The 26,718-nt window shown below is 40.3% G+C and overlaps 1 protein-coding gene across 4 annotated transcripts in view; it reads left to right on the top strand.

Moving 5' to 3' along the window:
* cacna1g (calcium channel, voltage-dependent, T type, alpha 1G subunit) overlaps positions 1 to 26,718 on the top strand; it is a 214,964-nt gene that overhangs the window by 52,523 nt on the left and 135,723 nt on the right. For all 4 annotated transcript variants that reach the window (XM_082543656.1, XM_082543655.1, XM_082543657.1 and 1 more), the window contains exons 3-4: positions 902 to 999; positions 22,895 to 23,054. In XM_082543656.1, the coding sequence (XP_082399782.1) occupies positions 902 to 999; positions 22,895 to 23,054 (258 nt within the window). The remainder of the gene's footprint in view (positions 1 to 901; positions 1,000 to 22,894; positions 23,055 to 26,718) is intronic.

The raw sequence follows: 26,718 nt of genomic DNA, 5'->3' as shown, positions 1-26,718 counted from the left end.
GCTCCTTCAAGCAACACATGTGCTCAGCATCTGGTCCACACACTCACACACACATATCCAACACACACGTAAGCAGAGGCAGTGAGTGTGAGAAGGGATAACGATAAACACTGATCAAAAAACAAGAAAAACGTTTTTTCAGGCATTCCACAGTCTCTCCCCTAAGTGTTGTCCTTCTAACCTCCCATCACAGTCAGAAAAGCGCCTCTAAAGAGCTGCCGGAGTGTGTGTGTGTGTGTGTCTGTGTGTGTGTGCGCGCCCCTGTGTGCATGTATGTGAGTGTGTGTGTGGCGTCTCAAGGTTAAGAGGCCGACTGATCTGATGCTGCTCTTTTATGTACTGTCGAAGCCATATCCTCCATTCAGTGATGAGTGATTCACCCGCTCTTGACGTCTCAAAGGGGATGCGCATATGCCACTCTCTGCTTTGAAGGCTGATTGTGCGAAGGTACATGCAAATATAACCGTGTGTTTGTCAGGCTCGCAAACATCGCGTGGATGCTTTGCTCCATGTGCAAGCACAAACAGGCACAGCACTTATGTGTGCGTGTCTCAGTGTCAGTGTGTAAGCATGTGTGCGTTTTTCAAACTTTTCTGGACTTTCAGTTGCAGTCCACAGAGCGCTGGAATGAAAGCATATTGTTTGCCAGAACACATGCATTGCAGCCATGTCTAAAAGCAAGAATGTAAATGTGGTTCAGAACCTTACGATGATTAATCACCACTTGCCCTGTGAGGGGTGGGAAGTGTTTAATACATGCAAAATATAATTGGCTACATAATAATGTTTTCCCATTTTTCTGTTTTAATTCCCAGCGTGATCGAGCACGTCCTGCAGAAACAGCAACAGCATTTGCCGCAGCTCTATTCACACATGCTTCCATTCTTTCTGTATGTTCCAGGATGCTGGAGTACTCGCTCAACCTGCAGAACGTCAGCTTTTCAGCAGTGAGGACAGTTCGTGTGCTGAGGCCGCTGAGAGCCATCAACCGAGTGCCAAGTGAGTGTAGATCTCTGCTCACAAGCCACATCCCAGACCCTCATACACTCCGTCCTTTTGCAATTTTAGGCTTCCTCTCCTTGTTTTCTAAAAGTCAGGCCAGGTTGCCCAACTTGTAGTCTGGGAATAGCTTTAGGCCAATTTCAGTTATTATTAAAAAGTAGATGGTGGCGGTGCAAGCGCAGGGTGAGAACACAGATAATCGTCCAGTCTGTGAGGTTCAAGCGGCTGTGCTCTGACAAAAATATCACACAGACAGTATGGAAACATTCAAAAACACATTCAGCACACTAATTGTTTTGCTTCCTTTGATATCTCAGTATCGCTCCTTTCATTGGGCCAAAACAGTCAGGTCCAATTTTAAATGCGCTTGGCATTTTTCTTTTTTCTTTCTTTCTTTTTCTTTTTTTTAAATTGCATGCAAAAGCAGGAACCCATGTGTGCAACAGACACCATATCATAGTTTGACCAAGCAGCCAACCAACCTGCAGGGCTGAAAAATGAAGCCGGCATGGAAAAGCGCCAATGGCCACTTGAGGCTGGCTCCAAGAGTGACTAAATCCCCACAGTCTTTCATGTTAAAATGGCTAACTTCTGCTAAGAAATTAGCCTAATGCCAACAAAAAATTGTTCATGTGTTGTTTTGATCTCTATAATAACCACATAGCAGTATTTTTTTTTTACATTCACTCCTTAGGCTCTTGTTTGCTATTAGCTGTTTTTCAGTATGCTTCAAATCAAGAGAGCAAAAACAGCAAAGAGTGACCTTTGTATTTTTTTGTAATTCACCTCTTTCAATCTTGTTGAGGCTAAAGTTGAAGTTAAAGTTGTTTTAGCAGACTTGATGCTTAGCAGACAGCTAAAATCAAATCACTAAGTCGGACCACTCAGTTGTGTTCTCTTGATTCCCCTTGAAGCATGCTGAAAAACAGCTAACAACTATCCTGTGCATTAAAATTAGTATCCCTTTTGCCCTGACCCTGTCTCCCCTCACCCTAAGCTGTTGCAGCAGATGGTTGCCTTTCCCTGAGCCTGATTCTTCCAGGTTTCTTCCTGTTAAAAGGGAGTTTTTCCTTCCTACCATCGCCAAGTGTTTGCTCATAGGTGGTTGTCTGACTGTTGGGGTTTTCTCTGCATTATAGTAGAGTCTGTACATTATAGTAAAATGAATAAAACTGATTTGAACTGATGCTGAGGAGTCCTGTAAATAGAAATCAAAAGGCACATCCAAAAATGGATACTGCTTGCTTCCCAATGGCCAGCAAGCAGTATTTTGGTTCTCGTGATGAACTAGGCTTGATAGCCAAAGATATTAGCCATATGGTTTTATCTTATCTTATATCTTATATTGGGTCTATTTGCCTGTAATGTTGCTTGCTATAATTGTTGGTCATGCAGGTTCAGTTCCTCCACAATGGCGGTATGTAGGTCAGAGGCAAGTTGATCCACGGTTGGACACCTTCAGCGTCTCTGTGTTTTGCTATTCTCCCCATCCAAACAGTTTTGGTCTCTGACAGATTTATAAGCAATTTTCCAATTCACCAACTTCTATTAAAGGACTGTAGTTCAGACTGACTGTCACACTTGTTCATTACCCTCCACGAATCCCTCAGTCACTCGCCCTGTCTCGCATCCTCGCCCATCTCATACTTACTCTCACACCCTCCCCAGAAAGAGTGCCCCCTGTTCCCTTCCCCTTCTATTCCATCGGTCTTCATTACTGTTTAATCAGTGCAGATTGAATTTCCAGTGCACACATTAAGGTTTAAATAAATCATAAGGATTTCTATAGTACCCCAGCAGTCCACTTGGTGCCTTCCTTCTTAACTTGATATCAGCACCTGCAATGCTTTCATTTTAGATACAGATCCTAATTATGTCATTGGCTTCTCTCAGAATCATTTCATCGCAATGTGTTTCAGTGTGTGTGTGTGCAGGTGTTTACCCCATGTGGGTGCATGAATGGGATATCAACCCATTCCCCCAGACGATGACACTCTTAAGCCCCTTGTATAATCTCACTCTCTTGTCAATCAAAGCCATTGCGGGGGGTTCACCCTTGCTCATTACCCCTCATATGCAACACACACACACTAAGAGAGTGCACAGTTACTCACACTGACTCGCTCATTAGGCATCCAACCATCCCTCACCCTAATCATGGAACTAATAGTGGCATTCATGTGCGGATGATTTGGTCTGACTCTGGCCCTGTGGGGAAAATGTCATTGGGTAGATTTGTACTGGTGGTAGTGATGGGGCGGGTGGTGGGGGGGATGCCTTTGGTGTGGCTTCTATCTGTCTTCTGCCCCCGTTTTAGCTTTTTTGCTGTCTAATCAGATCTTGTGGAGAAACTTGCAGCATTCATCATGACTCTGGGTGGGGATGTTTGTTGTGTAGCTCGGGCTATTTGGAGGTAAACTGAATTGAATCTGAACACGTGGGTTCTCCAGTTTTTTGATGTTGGCCATTCATGTCCTAGATGATAGAGAGGTTTTAGAGTATGAGGCTTTTTCCCATTTCTGTTTTTCCCCAGTTTCATTAGTCTACAGTGATACAAAGGCCAAAGCTGCAGTTTGACATTTGAAAGTTCACCAAGTTGATAAAAGAATTTGACTTGCCTAATTGGCGCATTTGCCACATTTTAAAAGAGGTGATGTGACTTTGAGTCATACATGCAAAAGCAGCTCTGTCCACATAATTAATTATATAATTAATTATTGATATACAGTGCTCAAGCATATTAAAAAAACACTTAGAAAAGTCATCAGATCATGCTGGATATCAATACTTATACAGCCTGGGTAAGGTGTTAGGAGTGAAAGGCTACCAAACTGTTTGATGGAGATTGGTATTATCGTTAAGGCTGAAGTCAAAGACACCCTGAAAATCAAAGCGCAAATATGATGAAGCAGGCCGGTCAGTTCTGCTGGAATTTCATTGCATCAACTGAAAATAGTACTCAGTAGTTTGTATGGCTACCACCTGCTTGTTTGAATGCCTGGCAATGTTGGGGAATGTTCCTAACGAGATGACGTACTGGGGAAACCCCCCAGATCTGGACCAGGGCATCACTGAGTTCATGGATAGTTTGAGGTGCAGCCTGGTGGCTTCAGATGGACTAGATAATGTCTCAGGAGTGTTCTCTTAGATTTAGGTCAGGAGAGCGTGGGACAGGTTAAAGGTATCAGTTCCTTCATCCTCCAGGAGCTGCCTGCGTACTCTTGCCACATGAGGATGAGTACAGTCATGAACCAGGAGGAAGCCAGGACCCACTGACCTAGCATCAGACCTGACAGTTGGTGCAGGGATTTTATTCTGATATCTAATGGCAGACCATCACTGACCTACCACCAAACTGCTCACTGTGACTAACGTTACAGGCAGCATAATGTTGTTCATGGCTTCTCCAGACCCTTTCATGTAGGGCTGGGCGATATATCGAGTTTTTTAAAAATATCGATAAATTTTCATACGAGATATAAGATGTGACAATATCGTTTATATCGATATAGTCTATGTTACGTTATAATTATATTTGTGGAGCCGCAGGTTTGCCTCTCTTTCGTCCACTTTTGTCTCTACGCAACGTTACTCGGCCTCGCCTCTCCTTCACTGAACACAACTCCCCCTCCCCCATAGTTTCACCTGCAGGCAATGACAAGATGAAAGCGGAAAATCTCCGTTAGCGAGTTACCGTGCGTGGGGCTGGATGGCGTCAACGTGTTAGCGAGCTAACCGCGCTAGCGAGCTAACCGCGCTAACGACATGCAGCCCGGAGGGGCTGCACGGCCTAAAATCGTTTCATTTTCTCAAAAATCGACAGTGCGCCTTATGTATGAATTCTGGTTGTGCTTACTGACCGCGAACCGATTTTATGTGGTACACAGCGCTCAGCAATCTGTCAAAAAATTTTTTATTATGACTTTGCTAAGCTACAGAGCTGCACCGCTTGATGGATTGTCGGAGGATTACGGCTACCGGGGAGGAGCCTCGCGGAGTGATACGTACTGTGTGTGTATAAGGACCACAAATGGCACCTGTTCAGAGACGTGGTGCAGCTGTGAAATCTGTCTCTTTGTTATTATGCTCAGCGTCTATTAGTTTACATTTTGACTGCACAATTGTGAGCTTTTTGTTATGCACAAAAACAACATTGTTTTCTTTTATTTATGGACCATGATTATTTAATAAATGCTGATAATTTATTTTTGAGTAATTTCTTCATGTACATCTACGCTGTATGTAAATAAAAGTGCCCGTGTGACATCTGGGACAGTGTGACTAGGAACTCTCTTTTTGTTCTTAACTTATGGCTTTAAAAAAAAAATCCAGATATATATCTTATATCGCCATCCAGCTAAAAAATATCGAGATATGAATTTTGGGTCATATCGCCCAGCCCTACTTTCATGTCTGTCACATGTAAGCAGATGTGACAGGTCCAACACGTGGACCTGCTAATTCTGATATTCTATCACGAATGCCAATCAGGATGATGCCGAACAGCAAGCAAAGGTCCCACTAGAGAATGTAGGGCCCTCGAGCCACCCTCTTGAAGTTTTTTTCTGATTGTTTACACCAATGACGTGCTGGAGAACATTTTTATAGTGCTCTACAAAAGAATAGATACCAGTCCTGCTGATGGGTTAAGGACTTGTCCAGCTCTCCTAGAGTAACTGTGTCTCTCCTGGAATATTTTTCATGCTATTGAGACTGTGCTGGGAAACATAGGAAACCTGCCAATAGCATGTATTGAGATAACACCCTGGACAAGTTGGACTACCTATGCAACCTCTGCAGGCTCCCAGTATCTCCTCATGTTACCAGTAGTGACAGTGACCATAGCCACATGCAAAATTAGTAAAAAAAAAAAAAGCAGTCAGAAAAGATGAAGAGGGAAAAAATGTAATTTGCCTTAACCTGTGAAATCATTCATATTTTGGGGATTGGTGCTAATTTCATTAACACCAAAGCAGACACCAACACCGAATATCTTGTCTAAATATGGTATCTGAAATTTTGTTCTGATTTTACTACCTTATTTGGGAGGGGGGACAAGTGGTATATTTGACTTATTGGCAGGCAATTATTTTATTATATTTTTAAGTCACTTAACACTTGCCTAAGAATCACTAAAGTATAAACTGGCACCTTACTTAAGGGATGAATCATTTTTGTGTCTATACATAATAAACAACTTAGCAGCGAACCCATTTTAAATAGCATCTGCAGGCACTTTGTTGCTTGAAGCAACACAATTTGTTCCCATTTCTTTAGCTGAATCTATGAAAAATGCCAAGGATAACACAGTTGGACAAGCATGAAATAGTGTTCTTGCACCAACAAGGTGATTCCCAAAGAGCTATTAGCTGAAAACTTGGTACAGTATATCTCAGCATGGAATATAGTGTGTTTTTAGAAATTTGAGGAAATTGCCCTTCTTTTTCTGGGGCACAAACGAAGAAGTGGCAAAAACTATCTATAAAAGATGAATGGTATCTGAAAGTCATTTCCATAAGAAATAGGAACAAATCCATCAAAGACCTGACACAGGATCTCAGAGATGCAAATGGGACTTCAGTTGAGCCACCTACTGTTCGGTGGGGCGTCATCAGAAATGGTCTCAGTAGAAGGGTAGCTGTCAAGAAGCCATTGTTCAAAAGCTTCAGGAAGCCCGCAGAACTTCCTGAAGTCTACTTAAAGAAATTGAACGAAAACTTTTATCAGAGAGTTCAGGCTGTGTTGAGCTACAAAGATGGTCATACTAAATATTGACTTACAAACTCTTGTGTTTTACAAACTCGGGCATTTCAGTAAATTAATCTTTTTCCCACTTGCCTAATGAAACACAAAGAAATACTGGGTAACTTAAGACTTATGGACAGTACTTTACATGAATGAAGTTAACGGTGATTCAGTGCTCTCAGAGACAAAAGAGAGACGTATCAAGTTACATTGGGGAAAAATATCTACCAAGAGGGAAAAAAGGCTTTTAAGAACATTATCTTCTATCAAACTAGTAACCTTTCTATTGTGATTTTTAGTCGACTTGACTGTTGATTCAATATTTGCAATTTTAGTGTCCTGGTGACCACCGAAATTCAAGTTAATTTAGTGCTTGAAAACAACCGCTGAAATACGAGTGCCTGCAGGCCGAGTGGCATGATTGCTTCAAGAAGGAGTTTTGGCGGGAAATAAACTCCCTGGTGTCTCTCTTTCGTCCACTGTGTGCACAGAGATGCATCTAGGCCAGTGTATTTCCGCTGTTCCATCTGTGCCTCACAATTAGCATTATGTAGAGAGTTTCCTTAGTAAATCTGTTAACATGGTGTGAATATGTTGCAATCAACCTGGGGTTATTCAAATCCAGTGTGAATTGGGCTTAAGAGCTGCTTATGCATGAACATTAAATGCTCATGTTTCTAAGTGATTAGCCAGCATTCTGGGCTCAGGTGTAGAGCAGCTGACCACTCCACAGGTTGAAAGAAAGCCATTTGGCACATTAACAGCAATTACTCTAATGCAGTGAGCATCAGCTCTATGCAGTGTAGGTGTTGTGTAGGAAAAGGTATTTTATTTAGCACCAGCAAAGTTTCAAATCACCAATACTGTCATTGCTATTTAGTATGGATGGGTATATAATGTGTAGACAGGGTTGCAGTTTGCTATGTTGAAATGGAAATGGTATATCTCTGCTACTGGAGAACAAGGGAAATGGGTCACCATACTCAATAGATCTCTTTATCTATCCATCTATCTGTGATGACTCTCTAGTTTTAATTGTCAGTTGTATATTTCAATATATCAAAAATGTAAACGTAACTAAACCTGCAGGTGACACGTGTCTGCACACTTCAGCTGATGGCTTATATGCAAGCACTTACAGGTCAGCACCTTTTGCTAATATGGTAAAAACTTTCCATCTCCAGCCTTGTATTTAAATTTCTTGTTGCTATTAGTCCACTGCTGCCAAGAATGTAAGTCATCTGAACCTGGCTCAGCAAATGTATAAACTGTTAAGAGTTCACATTCCTCCTTGTTGTTATCCGGAGCCCCTCGCGGGTCTTTTTGGACTTTTTTCTTTGTCTTACCTTGAGTCCATATTGGAACAGAAGGCTGAAGCTCATCCTAAAACACAGACACACGCACATCTTCACACTAATAATAATAATAATAATAATACATTTTATTTAAATAGCGCCTTTCAAAGCACCCAAGGACACTGTACAACAGATAAAAACTGGAAATATACACAATGATAAAAATAGAAGATAAAAGTTAAAACATACAGAAATTTAAGAATAGGCAATTTTAAACAGATGAGTTTTGAGGGTGGACTTAAAAAGAGAGAATGAACTAATATTTCTGAGGTCCGGGGGTAGGGAATTCCAAAGTCGAGGGGCAGAGCAGCTAAAGGCCCTCCCTCCCATTGTGATCAGACGAGCAGAGGGAACAGAGAGAGAAAGAGAAGATGAAGATCTGAGGCAGCGGGATGGGAGCTTCATCTGTAATAAGTCAGAGAGGTACGGTGGAGAGAGAGAATGAATAGCCTTGAATGTATACAGAATTATTTTAAAATGGATGCGAAATTTGACCGGGAGCCAGTGAAGTTGCTTCAGGATTGGGGAGATGTGGTGGGTAGAAGAAGTCCTAGTAATAATACGGGCAGCAGAGTTCTGGACACGTTGGAGCTTGTTGATAGATTTTTGTGTAAGGCCAAATAATAATGAGTTGCAGTAGTCAATTCTAGAGATAACAAGATTATGGATGAGAATGGCAGTGGCGTGAGGTGTGAGGAAGGGGCGGAGGCGATTAATGTTACGGAGTTGGAAATATGCTGCACGTGTAATATTATTGATATGTGAGTTAAAGGATAATGTGCTATCGAGAATGACACCCAAGCTTTTCACAGAGGGAGAGATAGGGACCAGCGAGTTATTGATGGTGAGAGAGAAATTGTTAATTCTGGATAGCAGTCGTTTAGTGCCAACCAGAAGAAGTTCCGATTTATTGCTGTTGAGTTTAAGAAAGTTGGAGGAGAACCAAGAATTAAGTTCAGCTAGACAGAGGATGAGGGAGGGTGGAGGAAGAGTAGAGTCAGGTTTGGTAGAGAGATAGAGCTGGGTGTCATCGGCGTAGCAGTGGAACTGAATATTATATTTACGAAAAATATGTCCGAGTGGAAGAAGGTAGATGATGAAAAGAAGGGGCCCGAGGACAGATCCCTGGGGCACCCCAGTGGATAAAGGAGAAAGCTGAGAAGTGAAGGATTTTAATTGAATGAACTGAGTGCGGTCAGATAGGTATGATTTAAACCAGGCTAGTGGAGTGTGAGAGAGACCAATAGAAGCTAATCTGCTAAGGAGAATGGGATGAGAGATGGTGTCAAAAGCTGCACTCAGATCAAGAAGGATAAGGATGGAGAGGAGACCAGAATCAGCTGCTATAAGAAGGTCGTTTGTTATTTTTATAAGAGCAGTTTCAGTGCTATGTAGAGGACGAAAGCCAGACTGGAACTGTTCGTAAAGGTTATTATCAGTTAGGTGAAGATGGACTTGTGAAGCAACTATTCTTTCAAGGATTTTTGAGAGAAATGGTAGATTGGAGATAGGACGAAAATTATTAAAGTTGTTGGGATCTAGACCAGTTTTTTTCAGAATTGGGGTAATAGCAGCAACTTTGAAGGAAGCAGGAACAGTTCCAGTGGTGAGTGAAGAGTGAATAATAGCAGATATGAGGGGAAGGAGAGGGAGTAAGCAGGCTTTGACGAGGACAGTGGGGATAGGATCGAGCTGGCAGGTAGAAGGCTTTGATTTATGGATGAGATCAGCAATATCAGCTAAGGATGGAAGTTGAAAAAAAGAGAGGAAGTGAGAAGGGGGAGAAGTTAGGACAGAGAAGCTACATTGAGCATTAGGGTCCAGGTCTAAGTGTATTTTATGAATTTTATCAATAAAGAATAGCATTAGAGCATCACAGAAGTTAGATGAATAGAGATGAGCAGGGAGAGAATCAGGTGGCCTGTTAAAAGAGTTGAATAGTGAGAAAAGGGTCTTGGTAGAGTTCTCACTTGAGCAGACAATAGCAGAGTAATAAGCAGATTTGGTTTGACTAATACATTCCTGGTAAAACAGAACGTGGTTATTAAACATATCCTTATGAATAGTAAGGCCAGTTTTCTTATAGAGACGTTCAAGCTGTCGGCCTTTAGCTTTCAGTAGCCGGAGTTCAGGGGTGTACCAGGGTGCAGAGCGAGAAAAAAGTACAGTTCTGGTTTTTTGTGGAGCCAGGGAATTTAAAATACTACTAAGGCTATGATTATAAAAAAGTACCAGGTCCTCTTGAATAGCTAAGTTGTTAGAAGACAAGCAGCTAGAAAAAGCAGAGGAAAGGATATCAAGATTTATATTCTTGATATTCCGGAAAGAGATAATACGGGGATTGTTAATTACAGAGAGGGTCATGTGAACATTAAAGGAGAGAAGTAGATGGTCCGAAATTAGCAGTTCGTCAGCTCTACAGATGGAGGGGGTAAGTCCAGAACAGCAGACTAGGTCCAAAGTGTGGCCCTTAATGTGGGTAGGGAAGTTTATGTATTGTTTAAGGCTGAAGCTATCAAGGCAGGATAGAAGGTCCTTGGTAAGGGGATGGTCGCAGTTATCCACGTGAACGTTAAAGTCACCCAGCAATATTATATTAGGGGAGACAGTAGCTAGATTGGTCAGCAGATCGGCAAAGTCACTGATAAAAACAGAATTAAATTTTGGGGGGCGGTAGATGACAGCTATTACAATGTGCTCGTTAACTCCTGTTAACGAGCACATTGTTCCTGGGCCGGTGTCCACGTCCGGCACTCTGGCAATGATTGATGCGCTAACATGGCAGTCCTGCCAGTGGAAGTGACAGATACATTTCGCAGGCTCCATCCGCTGGCTGCCAACAAAAAAACAAAAATCCCAGACTGTGTCACCACCATATCACCACCCACCGTCTGCCATCTGATTGGCTATTACCCTCACGTCCAGTACCAGTCCGCAGGGACCTTGTACCAGCCTGTCATTGGCTAAATCAAGGCAGACATGACAGCCAGTGACATACCTCTGTGTAGTATTCAAACGGAGTTACTGGGTGCTCTTGTGTCCAGAATACAGTGTTTTCTTGGGTGACAGAGGAGCATCCCCGGCTTTCTTCAAGATATTCAAGGCAAAAGGTGCTTCTAGTAACTATTTAATAACCACATTCTTTAATATTTAAATATATACTATCAGCAAATGCTACTGTTGTATCCTCGAGTCAGCTGCTACAAAATTCAAATTGAAGAGAGCTGCATTAATAGGTTTTAGTTACAGACCTTGAGGCACTGAAAGCTAGAATACTAACTAGAATGCTGAAATGTAATTTTTCCTGCCTTGTGTTTATAGGCGTAAAGGTGCCATTGTTATGCAGGGAAGGGGAAAAAAAATCCTTTTTTATCCTCAGGCTTTAGTTCACGCTTATTTTACTATGCAACACGCAGTATTTTCAGAATAGAAAAGGAATCCAGCATGATGGATTCTCATCTACCAAAGTTCCTAGTAGACTTACCCGCCAACTGAAATTGTAATTCCTTATTTGGTTTTGGTTTTAATGAATTTTCCCACCGTGGTTATCGGCAAGTTCTTAATTCCGAACAGCAGCTGCTGGGATTAAAGAGGAACTCCACTGGGTTTATGAATACATGACAGTGTAGTAGACATGTGGCGTACAACATAGCCTTTGAAAGTGATTGTAGCTGCAGAGGAAGTCAGAAAAAATACCGAGTGGTGATACCATCGGGACACTATGAATTTAAACGTGCATTTTAAAGCGCGTTTTAAAAAGTATGGGAACAAAAAAGGTGTGGGAACTGACAGACAAAGACATTTAAGGTTTGCATCATAGGACAACTAGGTTTCTGGATATTATGATCAGAATCCCCATATATACTTTTTGTCTTTATGAGATGCATTTTTAGGACCAGTGATGTAACCCAGGTGACCCAAAGTCATGTATTAGCCCTATTTTATGTCACAAATGGACACAGACATTTTGATAATATCATAATAAATGTAAAGGTACTGTGAATAGAATTTAAGGTTATTTAATAGACAAACACAATGTTGTACACATAAATATACACTGATTCTTATTAACCTGGAATTAAGCCACTTAACCTTAAATGCGCATAAACATAATTATTAATTCCCAGTATTGTTGTAATTACAACTTCTCCAGAGAAGTGAGAACAACAACAGGTAGTTATAAGCTAACATTATGCCAGCTAATGTGCCGGCTCTGAAAAACAATTTGTGAATAAACTCTCATATGATGAGAGGATGTAGTCAAAGAGCCCGAGTCCAACAAGGTTAGATCGACTTGCCAGCTAATAGCTGCTAACAGCAGCATTGACAGAAAAGTTCAGGATATCCTCAACAACTCGCCTCAGTATAGGTGTCATGGGAAAGAAGTGAGCTTCACCAAATCATTGACTGATATCAAACTCCCATATTAGTCAGTCAGTTTTACAGCCATTTCCAGGGTGATGAGACGTGGACACCTACAGCGGCCACCATAGCTAGCATTGTGCACTTGAAGTAGGAGGAGTAAGAATTCAGTTGACTGCAATCTGACATCTAGTGGTGAGATTTTACACACGTACCCTTAATTTAACAAGCAAAACAAAGCCGAATCATTCTGAAGCTTAACACAACAAAAAATGCCAAAAACATCATGAGACAAGTTACAGGTACCGTCCGAGGTTTGTACTTTACAGAAACCGTTCTTAAACTTACTGTAGGAGCAGTATTTGACTTTTAATCTGTTCCTATTTTAATCATAAGCTTTTATTAAACCTAATCAAGTCGTTTTGATTGAACCTACCCGAAACAGTCTGAAAACTAAAGGTCAAAGTTGCTGCCATCCCTCCTAACGTGGACGTGATTTTGTTTTTTATACTTCCTCATCTAGCGAGATAGTATTCTGGAGGACTACCCTGCACATTGCAAACTAACATTAAATATGCACTCAGTGCGTTAAATGAAGATAAGTTAGGAATGAGAATGTGTTGATCTTACTGAACTTTTGCCAAAGCTTAGTTCATCCGATTGGGTCTTTAAATGAGGCAATAATTCATGGGTAACTTAAGAAACCGAATAGATTGCGTCAGGTTGGAGGGCAAAGGTGGTTTTATGCCTCAGGCTTGCAAATGAGCAGACGTAACAAGATAAAACTTTTGCATTCCTCCCAGACTCGGTGAGTCTCGATGAAACTTTTGGCTGCTGCGAGTACGCCACATTTGAGCGATTGATAAGCTGGAGGCAGCAGTCAATAGTTGATTATCACAAGACACACAAGACACACACTCTTACCCATCCCTGTCTTAATGAGACTGATTAATAGCCCTCAGGCACTTGCTGATTGTTGAGCTGCCTCATGTGCCCTTTTCCCCAGAGCCTTATCAAACTAGCCCACACATATGCACAGGTAGAGCTCGTACACATTTTCCTCACTTTCTCACACACTCGCGAACCTGCAGTGCATGCACATGCAAGCTGTTATTTCTACCCATGCATCAATAATACGTAGTGTTTCATCCTGTTCTCCACGCTCTGTTAGGCTTGGTGTTTGAGCTGTACCAGGTTCATGCACACTGTCTTGTAATTCCACCCAGATACGCCCTAAAGGCAACAGCAACACAGGAACATTATCAACCTCGCAGCTCCCAGCACGACCATGCCTCCTCCTCCTCACCCTCCTCCTCACCCTCCTCCTATGGCACATTGTTTGCCAAGCCACAGTACTGTAATTAAAGAGCTCACAAGAACGTCCTAGCGTCTATTCTTCCCTAAGATGTTGGGAGAAGGGTTTTATAGAAAGGCCTAAGTCACCCCCTGACTTTTGCTGTTTTATTGCGATGTAAATACAAGAGGGAGAGCCTGGATGAGTCAGGGGACGGGTTTGATCCGGAGGGCTCCTTGTTTAAAGAGGAGAGCTGAAGTAATAACACGCTGATAAGGTTAGAAAGAGTTCAGAAGAGGAAGTTGTTTGCCAGAGGATGAAAGTAAAGAATGTCACAGCGTAATCCTTGCTCTCCGCTGTCAATCTTTTGCTGTAAAAAACAAAAAGCTCTTTTTAGGCGAATCTTATTATGACAAGAACACCCCCAGCAGCTGTTGGCGGGCGAGTGATATTTCCTTGCCTAAAGACAGAAGAGATTGTGTTTTACTTGAATTTTCAGTCCCAAGTCATTTTCAAGGTTTTAAGCTGCCACAGTTTCTAAAGGCTTGAAGTTCAGGTCTTTGATCAGCTGGAATATTCCCAGATAAGCAGAAGACGAAAGCACGCACAATCATCACCCCACAGCTGTGTTTTGTCAAAGAGATTTGATGCAGGGGTAAGTGCAAGTGAACAAGTAGATGTGTAAAAAGGTGGAAAAATGTTCCTTTTTAAGTCATCATTTGTTTGAGTGAATGATGGAGTCTAGGGCATCATTTATCACATCCAATCGTTCCTTCAAGCTTATCCAACTAGCCTCACAGCTGGGCCGGAGTCTATTGCAGATGAAATGGTGAAAAAGGGGTAGTACAAAGAAGAAAAATAGTATCCAATCAAGTTAAACCATCTTCAAATAAATACATATAAATATTGGGCTGAGATCTGAGGAATTCGTAGTCCAATCAATACCTCAAACCATTTTTGAGACATTTCTGATTTGTGGCTGGGAGCATTATCCTGCTGAAAGAGGTCGCAGCCATCGGGGTATACTGTTTCCATGAAAGGGTGTATGTGGTCAACGATGCTTAGCTGGTGGTACATGTCAAAGTAACATTTCGGAAACATGATTTGTCCAAGCAGGCTACTTTCTTCCATTGCTTGGTAGTCCGGTTCTGTCCAGTCCAGCTCACGTGCCCATTGTGGACAGGATCCAGTATCCTGACTGGTATGTGACCATGCAGCCCTGTACACAACAACTTGTGGTGCACTGACACGTTCAGCTACATGGGCCAGCCTTCACTCACCCTGTGCATCAGTGAGGATTGGCTGCAGACTGGCTGCTGTTTCTTCCTTTGACCACTTTGACCAGGAACAACCTACAAACCATCAAATTTTGGCCCATGTCAAACTCGCTCAAATACTAATCTTTCCTGCTTGCTCGCCTGGTTCCTTATATACCTCACTCGCTATCACCTGATAGCCAAGATGAAAAGATAATCAGTGTTATTCATTTAACCTGCCAGTGGTCATAAAGTTAAGCCTGATCGGTGTGTTTATATATGTATATTGCACTCACTCACTCATATAAATTGTGTATCTTTAATTTAGGGATTTGTTTATCTGCATTTGCACAGCTATGCCCATGTGGGTTTGTTTGTATGGAAGGCCCGTTGTGGAAAATGGATCAGTCTGACTCAGTATGTAGAATAATCATAAGCATAAAACTATGTGAGTAAACTAATTTAGATTTTTTTTTCAGTGTCTGTTTCTCATAATTTTGTATCCACTGGTCAATACAAAAAAAAAATTCCGATGATTACAAAAGTTCAGTTCTAAGCCCGTTCTCTTCATCGGGTTTCATTTTTTTCCACATGGACTCTGGCTATGAGTCTCATGACTCACTTACACAGAGGATTATTTTCATTTTGGGGACATGCAATCATCTCTGTCTGGAGTCGCTTACAGCGAGCTTGTTGCCGTCCACTCGGAGCAAATAAGAAGAGACGCAGGTGTATGCTGCCCCTCGACTCAGAAAGCCCATTAGTTCACAGTACACAGATTACAAAGCTGGCTGGGCCGGAGCTGGACCTGGACAGCAGAGCAGAGGAAGCAGACCTAATCTGCCTGCTAACAGATGGCTCCCCCGATCACACGCAGCAACCCGCCTGCCAGCCGTGTTGGAATGGAGTGGCTGCCCACGGCGAGGTTGGAGAGGGCACACAGGCGGAGGAGGAGATGATTGTTATTGAATATGAAATGTCGATCACTTGGAATGAGCACACTGTAGAGGTTGGGAGAGGCTTGGTGGATTGATTGTCTTACCTCGGACATAAACAGAGGTTCTTCTTAAGAGATTCATGCTCGCGTCTGTCACTGTTTAACAAGTTACTCTCATGAATGGCTCTGATCCAGACGATGTATTGTTTAATGCCCTGATTTATACTCCTCTCACAATAGCACTCTGCAAAACAAACTGTTGCCACTTCAAATACTTTATGTCGTCTTACTTCTGGCTAAATTGCTTCCTAACTGCCATCACGCCTGTTCCAAATACCAATCGCTCAAAGCTGACTTCTTTAATGTTCAGCCATTACAGGCGTACCAGCTCTGAGACTCTTCTGGTTTTGATCATACTCCGGACATATTTAGACTATATTTTAAAAAAAGAAAGAAAGAGAGAAAAGAAAAACCCTTCACATACCGTACTTGAATAACATTAATATGTTTGCCGATGACTACAGCAATTCTAAGATGGTTAATGTGATGAATGTGTTGTAATGTGTTGCACTCTCACTGTATGTGAGAACCCAAAGTGCCCGAAGCTGCGGTTCCCTTCGTGACCACTTGAGGCTAGCTCTGAAAACAAGTCCCCAAATGTAATTTTCAAAGATACAGATAAAGTTTTCTTCATTTAAGTTGATTTTTTTTGTTACTGAAAATTGAGAACACATGCTTTCTAACTAGGTGCCAAAACATTGACTTCAAAATGCAGTGTTTAGAAACCAGTGACATCATGATGGTACGTCCTTCTTCTATGAACAGTCTTTTTGTCTTTTGGTGGTTTTTTCTCTCCAATTGAAATAACCGAGTTCACGTAGCGCTTTCATAACTCCAAGACAACATTTAGTTTCTTGGAAATAATGAGCCTCACTGTGAATGCAGCACAAGCATGTACAATTATACAATAGATTATATGAATATGCAAAAAGCAAAATAACAAACAAACAAAAGCACTGCTATATATTACATATTTAATCTATCATAACTGGTACTGCACGGGGTTCTGACAAATATAGCCACTTTATAGCTGGATGAATGCTTGGTTAGTAACGTCTATGTATCTTGTCATGTTAGCAATAACTGATTGATTAAAACTCACTACTAGACTAGTTTTGTTTCCACTCATTGAAGTTATTGACCCTTTTTAGCTAATATCACCTATCAGTCTCAGTGCAAAATGTTCAGTTGTAACTACATTACCTTTTCATACCTGTCCTGCTATGATGGGAACTGTATGGACTTCTAAAAAGATGATTACATAAACTCTGCTGGAACAGGACAACACCATTTGGACAACCTACCTGCAAATCTGCAGGACAATGTAATTTGAAGTAGTTAAGTAAATAATTGTAACAATGTTTTTATTTGTGTGCGCATGTGTGTGCTTTACAAACATATTTCCACATGATGACTCTAAATGTAAATGAGGGCATTTCAAAATGAACATATTAAATTTTTGTTTTTAACATTATTGATATTTATCTTCCAGCATTTTTCAATGTTGTAACCATTATACTTTCACACATTTATCCACTTCACAGAATCCCACGAAGGTCTGTTAAAATAATGATGATAACAAGTCTTGTGGGTGTGTAAGTCTGAGCTGTGTCAGTTATAGAAATCTCAGATGCAGATGTGTAGTACTGCTGCTCTGAATCACAGCATATGAAGCCCGTCATTGTCTGGACACTAATCCCAGCTGCTGTTGCTAACTCAGGCACAGCTAAGCAGCATCCTCACAGCTCAGCACATTACTCTCTGAGAGCGATCACATGAAGGAGTCGCTGCTTAATGTGCACTCTGTGTGTGTGTGTGTGTGTGTGTGTGTGTGTGTGTGTGTGTGTGTGTGTGTGTGTGTGTGTGTGTCTGCAATGACCAAACACAGGGAAACACGGGGTAGATTTACCTTTTGACTCGGGTCTCTCAGAGCGTATGGGCCCTCACACCTCTGAATGAATCCGTATATTTTCAGGCAGTTCAGGCAGTCGTGATGAAGGTGTCTCCCACCAAAGGGCAAGTGGCTACAAATGGCCACAGGCAGTGAGTCATGCCTTCATTTTTACATAACTCCCTGCACTGGATCGCTTCCCTTGAATCATGACAGGATGTTTCTCTTGTAAACAGCCCTGCAGAGCCGTATTTAATAACTTGCACGATGAGTGGAGCATCGCAGATAATTTCTTTACGCCTCTCATCTTGCGCCGTGATGGTAAATGCTATTTATGCTGCTACCGCGTCCAGTGTGTAATGTGGCAGCTATTACACAAACGGAACCGTGCTTTTCAAGTACCATTCAAGTTTCCAGGCTTTCTCTGCTGTCACTTTTCAATTTTAGCTGGATTTCACAGCTCCTGGATTTTTCTCCAGTGTCTGCGAAACACGCAAGTTATCCTGCAAATGTTCAGCACTGTCACTCATTCTCTTGTGCCTTACCTTTGCTCCTCTCCTCCCTTCATTTCTCCCCCTGCCTCTCTTGACGGGCTGTGGCTCATTTTGTTCTCCAGATCTGAGAAAGTCCGCAAACTCCTTCTTGGATTTCCTCCCATCTGTCAACACGGGAAAAAAAATAAAATCTGTCAGTGTGCACCCGATTAAACAAAAAAAAAACTGAAACGAAAAACAAACTCAGAGCTGAAGATATGAAAAGTTTCTGATGCAGTTTGCTGTGTCAGTCTCAGATGGCGCAGTCGTCTAAACATGAAAAGGATGAAATTTCGCCAACTTTAAAACAGGAATGGTAAATGCATGCACTTTCACTCCAGACCAGAGGAGATTTTAGTGGATATGGACACAAGCAAAGACTTTACTGTGTATTCTGACAGTGGATCTCCTCCAAATCACACTTTAAAGTATTCCTGATATATGTATATTTAAAAAAAGAACCATGAAGATGTCAAGGGAAACCCACTTTGATTCACTAGTTTGTTTTTCATTTCATCTCATATTCCCATTTTTTTTTTGCTCCTAACACATCTGATGGGATTTTAACTTGGAAATTGCTCATTTTTTCTGATTACCCTTTAATATTCTGAAGTAGAGCCCAACTGATTTCTCAGCAGAGAAATATTCTAACTTTCTCAATATTATAACTTAATGTTAGCTGTTTGCCAATATACTGGTATCCACATTCATCACAGCTAATAAAGACAAATTTAAAAAGTAAAGCAGAGATGGAAGAAACACCCTTCAATCATGCTGTAAGTGTTGATGTTGACTAGTTTATCTGCTAGAGGAAAGTTTGGAAGTTTTGGAACGGCACAAACATAACAACCAGATCCGAGCAGGCAGAGTGTAAACAAGTAATGTGTTGTCTTGTAAACTGCATTGTCGTAGTATGTTATTAAGGACCCATAAATAACATCACATGATAGAACTGACAACCTGTCCAGGGTGTATCCCGCCTCTCACCCTCTGGTAGCTGGGATAGACTCCTGACAGCCTTCTCATCTCACTCGTCCGGTTCAGATTAAAACATTTAGGTTTCAGGATCTTTACAAGTATTTCAAGCGAGCAGAGAAATTTGGAGAGTTCTTTGTGTTATTGCTGGGTTTTTACCTCACAATATAAAGCGCCTTGAGGCAACTGTTGTTGTTGTTTGGCGCTGTATAGATAAAATTTGAAATCAACTAACTGAATTATTTTGCTTTGATTTTTTTTTATCTGTATGGTCAGTTCTTAATGGTAAAACACTGCAGTTTTTTAAAGAAGGGAGATTCTGACATACCTAAAATTCACTATGAAAATATCACTGGCCCAAATTTTAAATGAGTTTGCTGAAATGTTGACATTTTATTAATTCATTACTTATTAAAGAACAAGATGGTTCATCATCCTGAAATGTCCTGAAAACTGGCACTAGTCTTTAAAAATTATAAAATGTTCTTACATTCATATATTTGGGGTTTTAAATACTTTTAGCATTGTAGACCAAAATAATGCTATTTTAATTTCTATGCACATTTAGATCACACAATGCAGCTGCATCCATGCCGTTTTGGATCAGACAACACTATAATCCACAGTCCAATTTACAAGGTGGCAATAATGTGCCAAAACTGATATAAAGCCAGCAGGACGCTATGCTGCTACCAGGAGGCTGAGTCAAATCCAAAATAAAATATTTGTGGTTTTACGCAGGTGGCAAGTCAGTTTAGACAACAAGGCACGTGTGAAAACGAATACATGACAAAACCAAAGCACAATGCACAGGAAAAAAGGAAGATTATGTACAATTTGAATGAGGTATGGAAACTTTGGCTAGAAATGAATATTCTGATAATGACAAAGGGAAACTACAGCATTGTATACTTGAGAGAGTAAATAACTGATGGGATGCTGGTGTGGCCTGAAATTGAGGCAACATTAAAAAAGCACAAAGTGGAATCAAGGATTTGCAAAAAAACACAAAGTGATTAAACACAAAACTGTAATGGGAAATCTATCGTATCTATCTATCTATCTATCTATCTATCTATCTATCTATCTATCTATCTATCTATCTATCTATCTATCTACCTACCTACCTACCTACCTACCTACCTACCTACCTACCTACCAACCAACCAACCAACCAACCAACCAACCAACCTTGGTACAATTTCATTCAAAATGATACCAAAATGTTTTAAAAGTCTTAAAATTAGCATGTTTTTACAGGGTGTCTATAAGTAAACAAATTGTAACATTTTCTTTTATCAAATCCGCACCTGCCCTTTTGAAAGCATCCCCCAAATAAACTAATGAGCTCAGTGCCTTGGTTTCTTTTAATGGGACCAGATAACCCTTTGATTTCATATATCTCGTTTTCCCACCCTCTGCCTATTTCGTGCCCTTTCCATTGACTCAGTGTCCTTCCCTTCTGCCCTCTGTTCCTCAGTGCCATCAAATGAGTTCTGCCATTGCAATGGCAGGCTTCGATTCGGCCTATCCAATTACCCAGAAAACCCCTGATCAGGAAAATGATCCTCATTATTAACGCCTGACTCAAAAACACAGCCAGAGAAGGAGAGAGAGAGACAGAGAGATGGGCAGGCAGAGGTGGAACTAAAGACACAGAGGGGAAAAGGGGAAACCAAAGCAGTGTGATGGAGAATAGAGATTACACATTGGCAAAAACAAGAGAGAACTGAACAAGGTTAGGTAAGATAGATTAACAGATGGTTGGATAGTATACAGCTAGTGAGAAAATCAATGTGAAAATCAAATCAAAATCTGAGGGACAGAGCCAGAGTTAGCAGAGGGAGTGTGTAGGCGGTAGGAAGTGTGTGTGTTGTCAGAAACATGAGGGAACACTGTCCAGAGCAGACAGATTTAGAGATGTACTGTATGAAAGGCAATAAAGCAGGTCTTTTACTGTGGCTTTAATTCAGAACAAACTGTAGGAGTCCTGCTGGTACTTTCACAGACTGCTAACTACTTCCGCTTGACTCAGGACCATTGTGTCTTCTCCAAATATATTTTTAAACATTATTTTAAAAGGGTGTTGCTAAGCACACCAACACAGTGAAATGACAGGTTTCTAGTAACTACTAAGCATTTATGCCGTCCGGGGCTCTGACTGGGATGTCACTTTGGATTTTTGCTACACCAGTGTCATCGTGGACAGTTATAGCACTTACAGTACTTTTCAGCAGCAGAAACTTTGACATATTTCACTGATGATCAATACATGCTGTTGGTTTGCACCACTTCTAAATAGCATCTCGCTAAATTTGGAAAGACATTGTCACTGTCACATTGGCAATCTGGTGTTGGACCCATTAGGGCTTACTGTAGTGTGTATACACTATATATTAGTGTCTATAATGCCTAGTTAGTGTTTTATTAACAATCATCGGATACTACTGTGAACAGACGTTGTGTTCGAGTTGTACTGTGGGCCATGTAGTGATTAGATTCTGTCAAAAAAGCAAACATAAACAATGTGTGGAATAAAAAGGCAGTAGCTAGCTATGTGTCAAACTGCATGATGTTAATTTTGTTGAGCATAGAGTCAGTTCAGGCAGAACAAGATCAATCTGGCTCTGCTGATACCTTTCTATGGAAACTCTAACAAGAGTTATTGGCTGCTTTAGCTTGCCCAACATTGCTGTACATCTGCAAGCCTCTTTGCAACCCACCTCCATCCCAGTTCTTTATGTTTTTCACATCAAAAATGTGGAAAAAGCCTAAAAACTAAAACAAAAGCTATCAGTCCTGTCAGTGCAACATGCCATTTATAAGTCATTATTAGCAGTGCTTTATATATTAAAAAAATGGATGGGCAAAATTAAATTCTGCTATACATGGCGGTCTACAGTTGTTCATTTCAATTTCCTGAAAACCTTTTTACTGGCGAAAAATTTCATCCTGAGAAACTGACACACTGAATCATTTCTGTTTGTCAAGGGCCCCATATTGTTTACGAGTGACCCACAGCACTGTACTTCGTCTCCTAAAATGAATGACCGTGTTTTGACAGTCCTTTAATAAGCCCTGTTTTGGTGGTATAAAACATAAAGCGCAGAGCGGCTATATTTACTAGATTATGACATGTAACAGGCTGTTATTTCTGTGATTCATCATTTTTGTTTCATTTTCATTAAACTGAAAAAAGCTACTTCGGCATCTGCTGGAAAGTGTGTCATTTCATCAGATGAATAAAACACAAAATTTTGCACTTGTCCCTGCAGGTCTGTTAAAACAGGATTTATGCAGCATTTAGTGTGAATGGTACTTGTTTGACTAGGATATATGCAGCGATGAAAAACGTTCTGCAGTGCCTCTTTAACTGAAAGTGCTTGGATTCTCCATTCAAACAGACCTGATCCACACAATGCAGCTATATGGATCTACTGTGTGCTGCACAGATGTTTGACCTTTGCTTTGTCTCTTCTCTCAGGTATGCGTATCCTTGTGACCCTGCTGCTGGACACCTTGCCTATGCTGGGTAATGTACTGCTGCTGTGCTTCTTCGTCTTCTTCATATTTGGCATAGTGGGTGTCCAGCTGTGGTCTGGCCTGCTCAGAAACCGCTGCTTCGTCGAAGACAACTTCTCCTTGTGAGTACCATGCTTTCCATCTCTACTGTACTCATGTATGCATTGTCTATATTCAATTCAGTTCTATTTAATTCAGTTAAATTTCATTTATATAGCACAAAATCACAACAACGGTTCTCTCAAGGTGTTCAACACATTTGGTGCTTTCTTGTCCAAATTCCATTCAATGCAATTGTATTTATATAGTGCCAAATCACAGCAACAGTCGCCTAAAGGCATTTTGTGTTGTTAAGGAAAAGACTCTACAGTAATGCAGAGAAAACCAACAATCAAACAATTCCTGTATAGAGAACAATACCACAACCTGCATTAGATTTTACTTTACCTTCAGTGCCAAATAAGCCCTTTTAGCTAGCTAAAAATGGTAATAATATATCCTCCTTCTACAGGCTGAAAATTGTTCAACTACATGCAAAGATGAGACTATAGTGAGAACAAGAAGTGTAACTAATTGACTGCTAGTAGACTTTATGCAGCCACACTTGCATTAGCACAATTAAGAATTTAAACCACCAACTCTTATTATGCAAATGTCACAGTAGTAGTACAATTAATTGTTAAAAAATGAATAGTTTTGACCCAGACAAATAGCCAAGCTTTCTATTAAATCTTTAATAGACAGATCTCATTTTTCAATCTGCAAAATTAACATCAATAGACACTAAAATATTTAATATGAATATTTTAAATTGATCGAAACAAATCGTAAACGATACAGATTAATAATCAGTTATTTACAGGTTAATAATGGATATTTATACTCAACAAGAAAGAGCTATCAGTCGTCAGTATTCCCAACCTCTTATCTGTCTAGATTTGTAGAGAATGGAAGAAATGAGGTGAGTGTTGCTGATTTAAACCCTGTGGTTCATGTTAACCACTTTCTCTCAATAATTTAAAGGTCCACAAGCTGGAAGGATTTTTTTATGTATTTATTATTTTTCTTGAAAAGTGATGCTATTGCTGCAGCATAATTCTGCAGGAGATCGAAGTCAATCTGGGGAGTGAACTTTGACTGAGCACCCTAAACTAGGTCAAAAGGTCTGTGATCACAGAGTCTCATCACATTGATGAATGGGATAGACAAGCCTGGGAATAATGAGAAAGACGTCATGTGAACCAGGCATATAGAACATGGAAACCAATGACTTATTCACATTCCCTGTATCTTCCTGCCCTCATCGTTCCCTCTCGATGTATAACTCCTCACAGCTATAATTGAAGTTCATGCATAATGGCTTTGCTATGCAGGCATTTTTTCCCTCTGTCTCTTTCTCGTTTTCTCATCATCATTGTCAATTTTTAGACATTCCTCTTGTACCTTGAAAATCATTATCATTGCAATAGAAAAATGGCACCTAAGCCGAGTCATTTTTTTAATGTCCAAAGTCATAAACATAACTGTTTTAATGCTTGCATCCATTTCTCTTGAACGCATATCACTGATACATATTTTAGTGCTTCGGCACAGGCTGTTAGCTTGGTTGACAGTAACTCTTTATTAGTATGATCGAGACTATTGAAGTGGACCCGTGCGTCATGTCAGGGTGTGATAAATCGACCGAACAACATACTGAGCTCATCAGAGCAATAAGTGCTCCTGTAGATCATCCCAAAGTGGGAAACAGATTTTAAGAATATATAAATAAGAGAGTGTGGATAAGTGGATATGTAGTCACACAAAACATGTGATGCTACAGTGCAATTAATAAAACTGAATGTGTGTTGACAGATGAGCCAGATACTACAGAGTCACCAGACACACACCAGTTATTCCAGACAGGCGAGTGTTCTGCAACAGATATGCCAAGATGTGTTATAGCAGGCAAATTCTCTTGTATATCCAACTCATCCAGTGCACACTGGGTTCTCCCTGGGTATTTGGCCCTGGATATTTCAAACACAATTAAAGCTAGCTTCACTGATTATTTACTCCAATCTGTTTGCATGAGTGTTAATCAGTGGAATCAGCTGCTGTAGTGTTTGCATGGATTTAAAACCTGCAGACTTTGGGATTTTGAAGTTGATCCACTTAAAATTGTGCTGGGTTTATAATAAAGTCCAAAAGGAACACCATTAGGAAAATTAGAAATGTCCCGCCAATTATGACAATAAATGCAGGCTGCAGTTGAATACATGTGAAAAAGACTATTTCCTGAGGAAAGACATCTCTGGACTTTTTTTTTTCTTGGAAACATTCAAGGTCACATATTTAACCTGAGATATTTCGTCAGGCTGTTTTGCAACATGCAGCTGCTCAAATTTATGCATTACTTTTAAGATGAGAATTCTTTCGGAATCATTTATAATTTATATATATCTTATTTGCCTCACTTTTTGAGGTCCAGTCATTTAGTATGAGATTTTCTAACTCTTGAAAGAAGAAAAAAAACATGGTTTTACTCTTATTAATAAAAATAGTTGCATTTTTGACTAAAATATGTGATTCTTTCTAATTGCAGTACTTTTGTAGTATTGTTTCTACAACCCTATATGTCTGTCTATTTTATATATGATCGACCTGTCTTATCTTTTATTAGATTTAGTGTTAAGTTCAGATAAATGAATAATATTGGGTAACTTTAACATTCATGTAGACGCTGATGCTGACAGCCTTGACACAGATTCATTAAATTATTACACTTTATTGGGTTTTTTCAGAGTGAATATAACCCAACTCAGAGTGTAATTTAAACACATAATTGTAATTTAATTACACTGCACTGGGAAATACATTTAAATACAGTAGATAATACAATAGTCTTTCTGAAAGTGCTGTAACTGAGTTTATGGAAGCAATTCCTCCAGTGTTATTATCCTCAATGCTGTGTGCCAACACTTCTAAATTTGGACAAAACTGGGGTTATTGTACTCGGCCCTCTTAGAAACATGGCATCTGACCAGGTACTTACTCTCGATGGCATTACTTTAGCCTTCAGTAAACTTGAGGAAATCTGTTATGTTTGAGCAGGATATGTCCTTCAGTGCGCATGTTAAACAACTATGTAGGACTTCCTTTATTCATTTGCACATATATTTTAATCTAAAAAGAAATCTAGTTTCAGAGTGATGCTGAAAGACTAGTTGATGGATTTATCACTTTTAGGATGGACTATTGTAATTCATTATTATCGGGTCATTCTAAAGTCTCTCTAAGAACCATTTTGCTGATTCAGAATGCTGCAGTAAGAGTATTAACAGTGAGAGTAAAGGGTATATTCTGCCCATATTAGGAACATGGGCATCACTGACTCCCTGTTAAATCCAGAACAGACTTTGAAATCCTTCTCCTCATATACAAGGATTTGAATAATCAAGCCCCGTTGTATTTTAAAAATCTAATAGTACCATAACATCCAAATTTGACACATCACTCTCAAATTGTAGGGTTTCTTGTGGTTTGCTTATTTATAGTTTATAGTTAGGGCTGGATCAGATGTACATATCCTAGTTATGCTGCAAAGCCTGAATGCTTCTCATCACTGTTTCTTTTTCACTCAGCTCTTTTTGCTCTCCATATACTTATAAATCACTATTGCATATAGAAGTTTAACCAACATTAGTGATTATTAAAATATGCTCTCTTGTCTTTCCCTTCATTCCCAACTGGTTGCACCAGATAGCTGCAGCTCCCTGACCCTGATTCTGGATTATTTAATTGCTG

Source organism: Aulonocara stuartgranti (genome assembly GCF_965226115.1).
Source record: "Aulonocara stuartgranti genome assembly, chromosome: 8".
Classification (NCBI taxonomy): Eukaryota; Metazoa; Chordata; class Actinopteri; order Cichliformes; family Cichlidae; genus Aulonocara; species Aulonocara stuartgranti.
The sequence above is the reverse complement of the archived record's forward strand: the minus strand, read 5'-3'. Positions and strand labels throughout refer to the sequence as shown.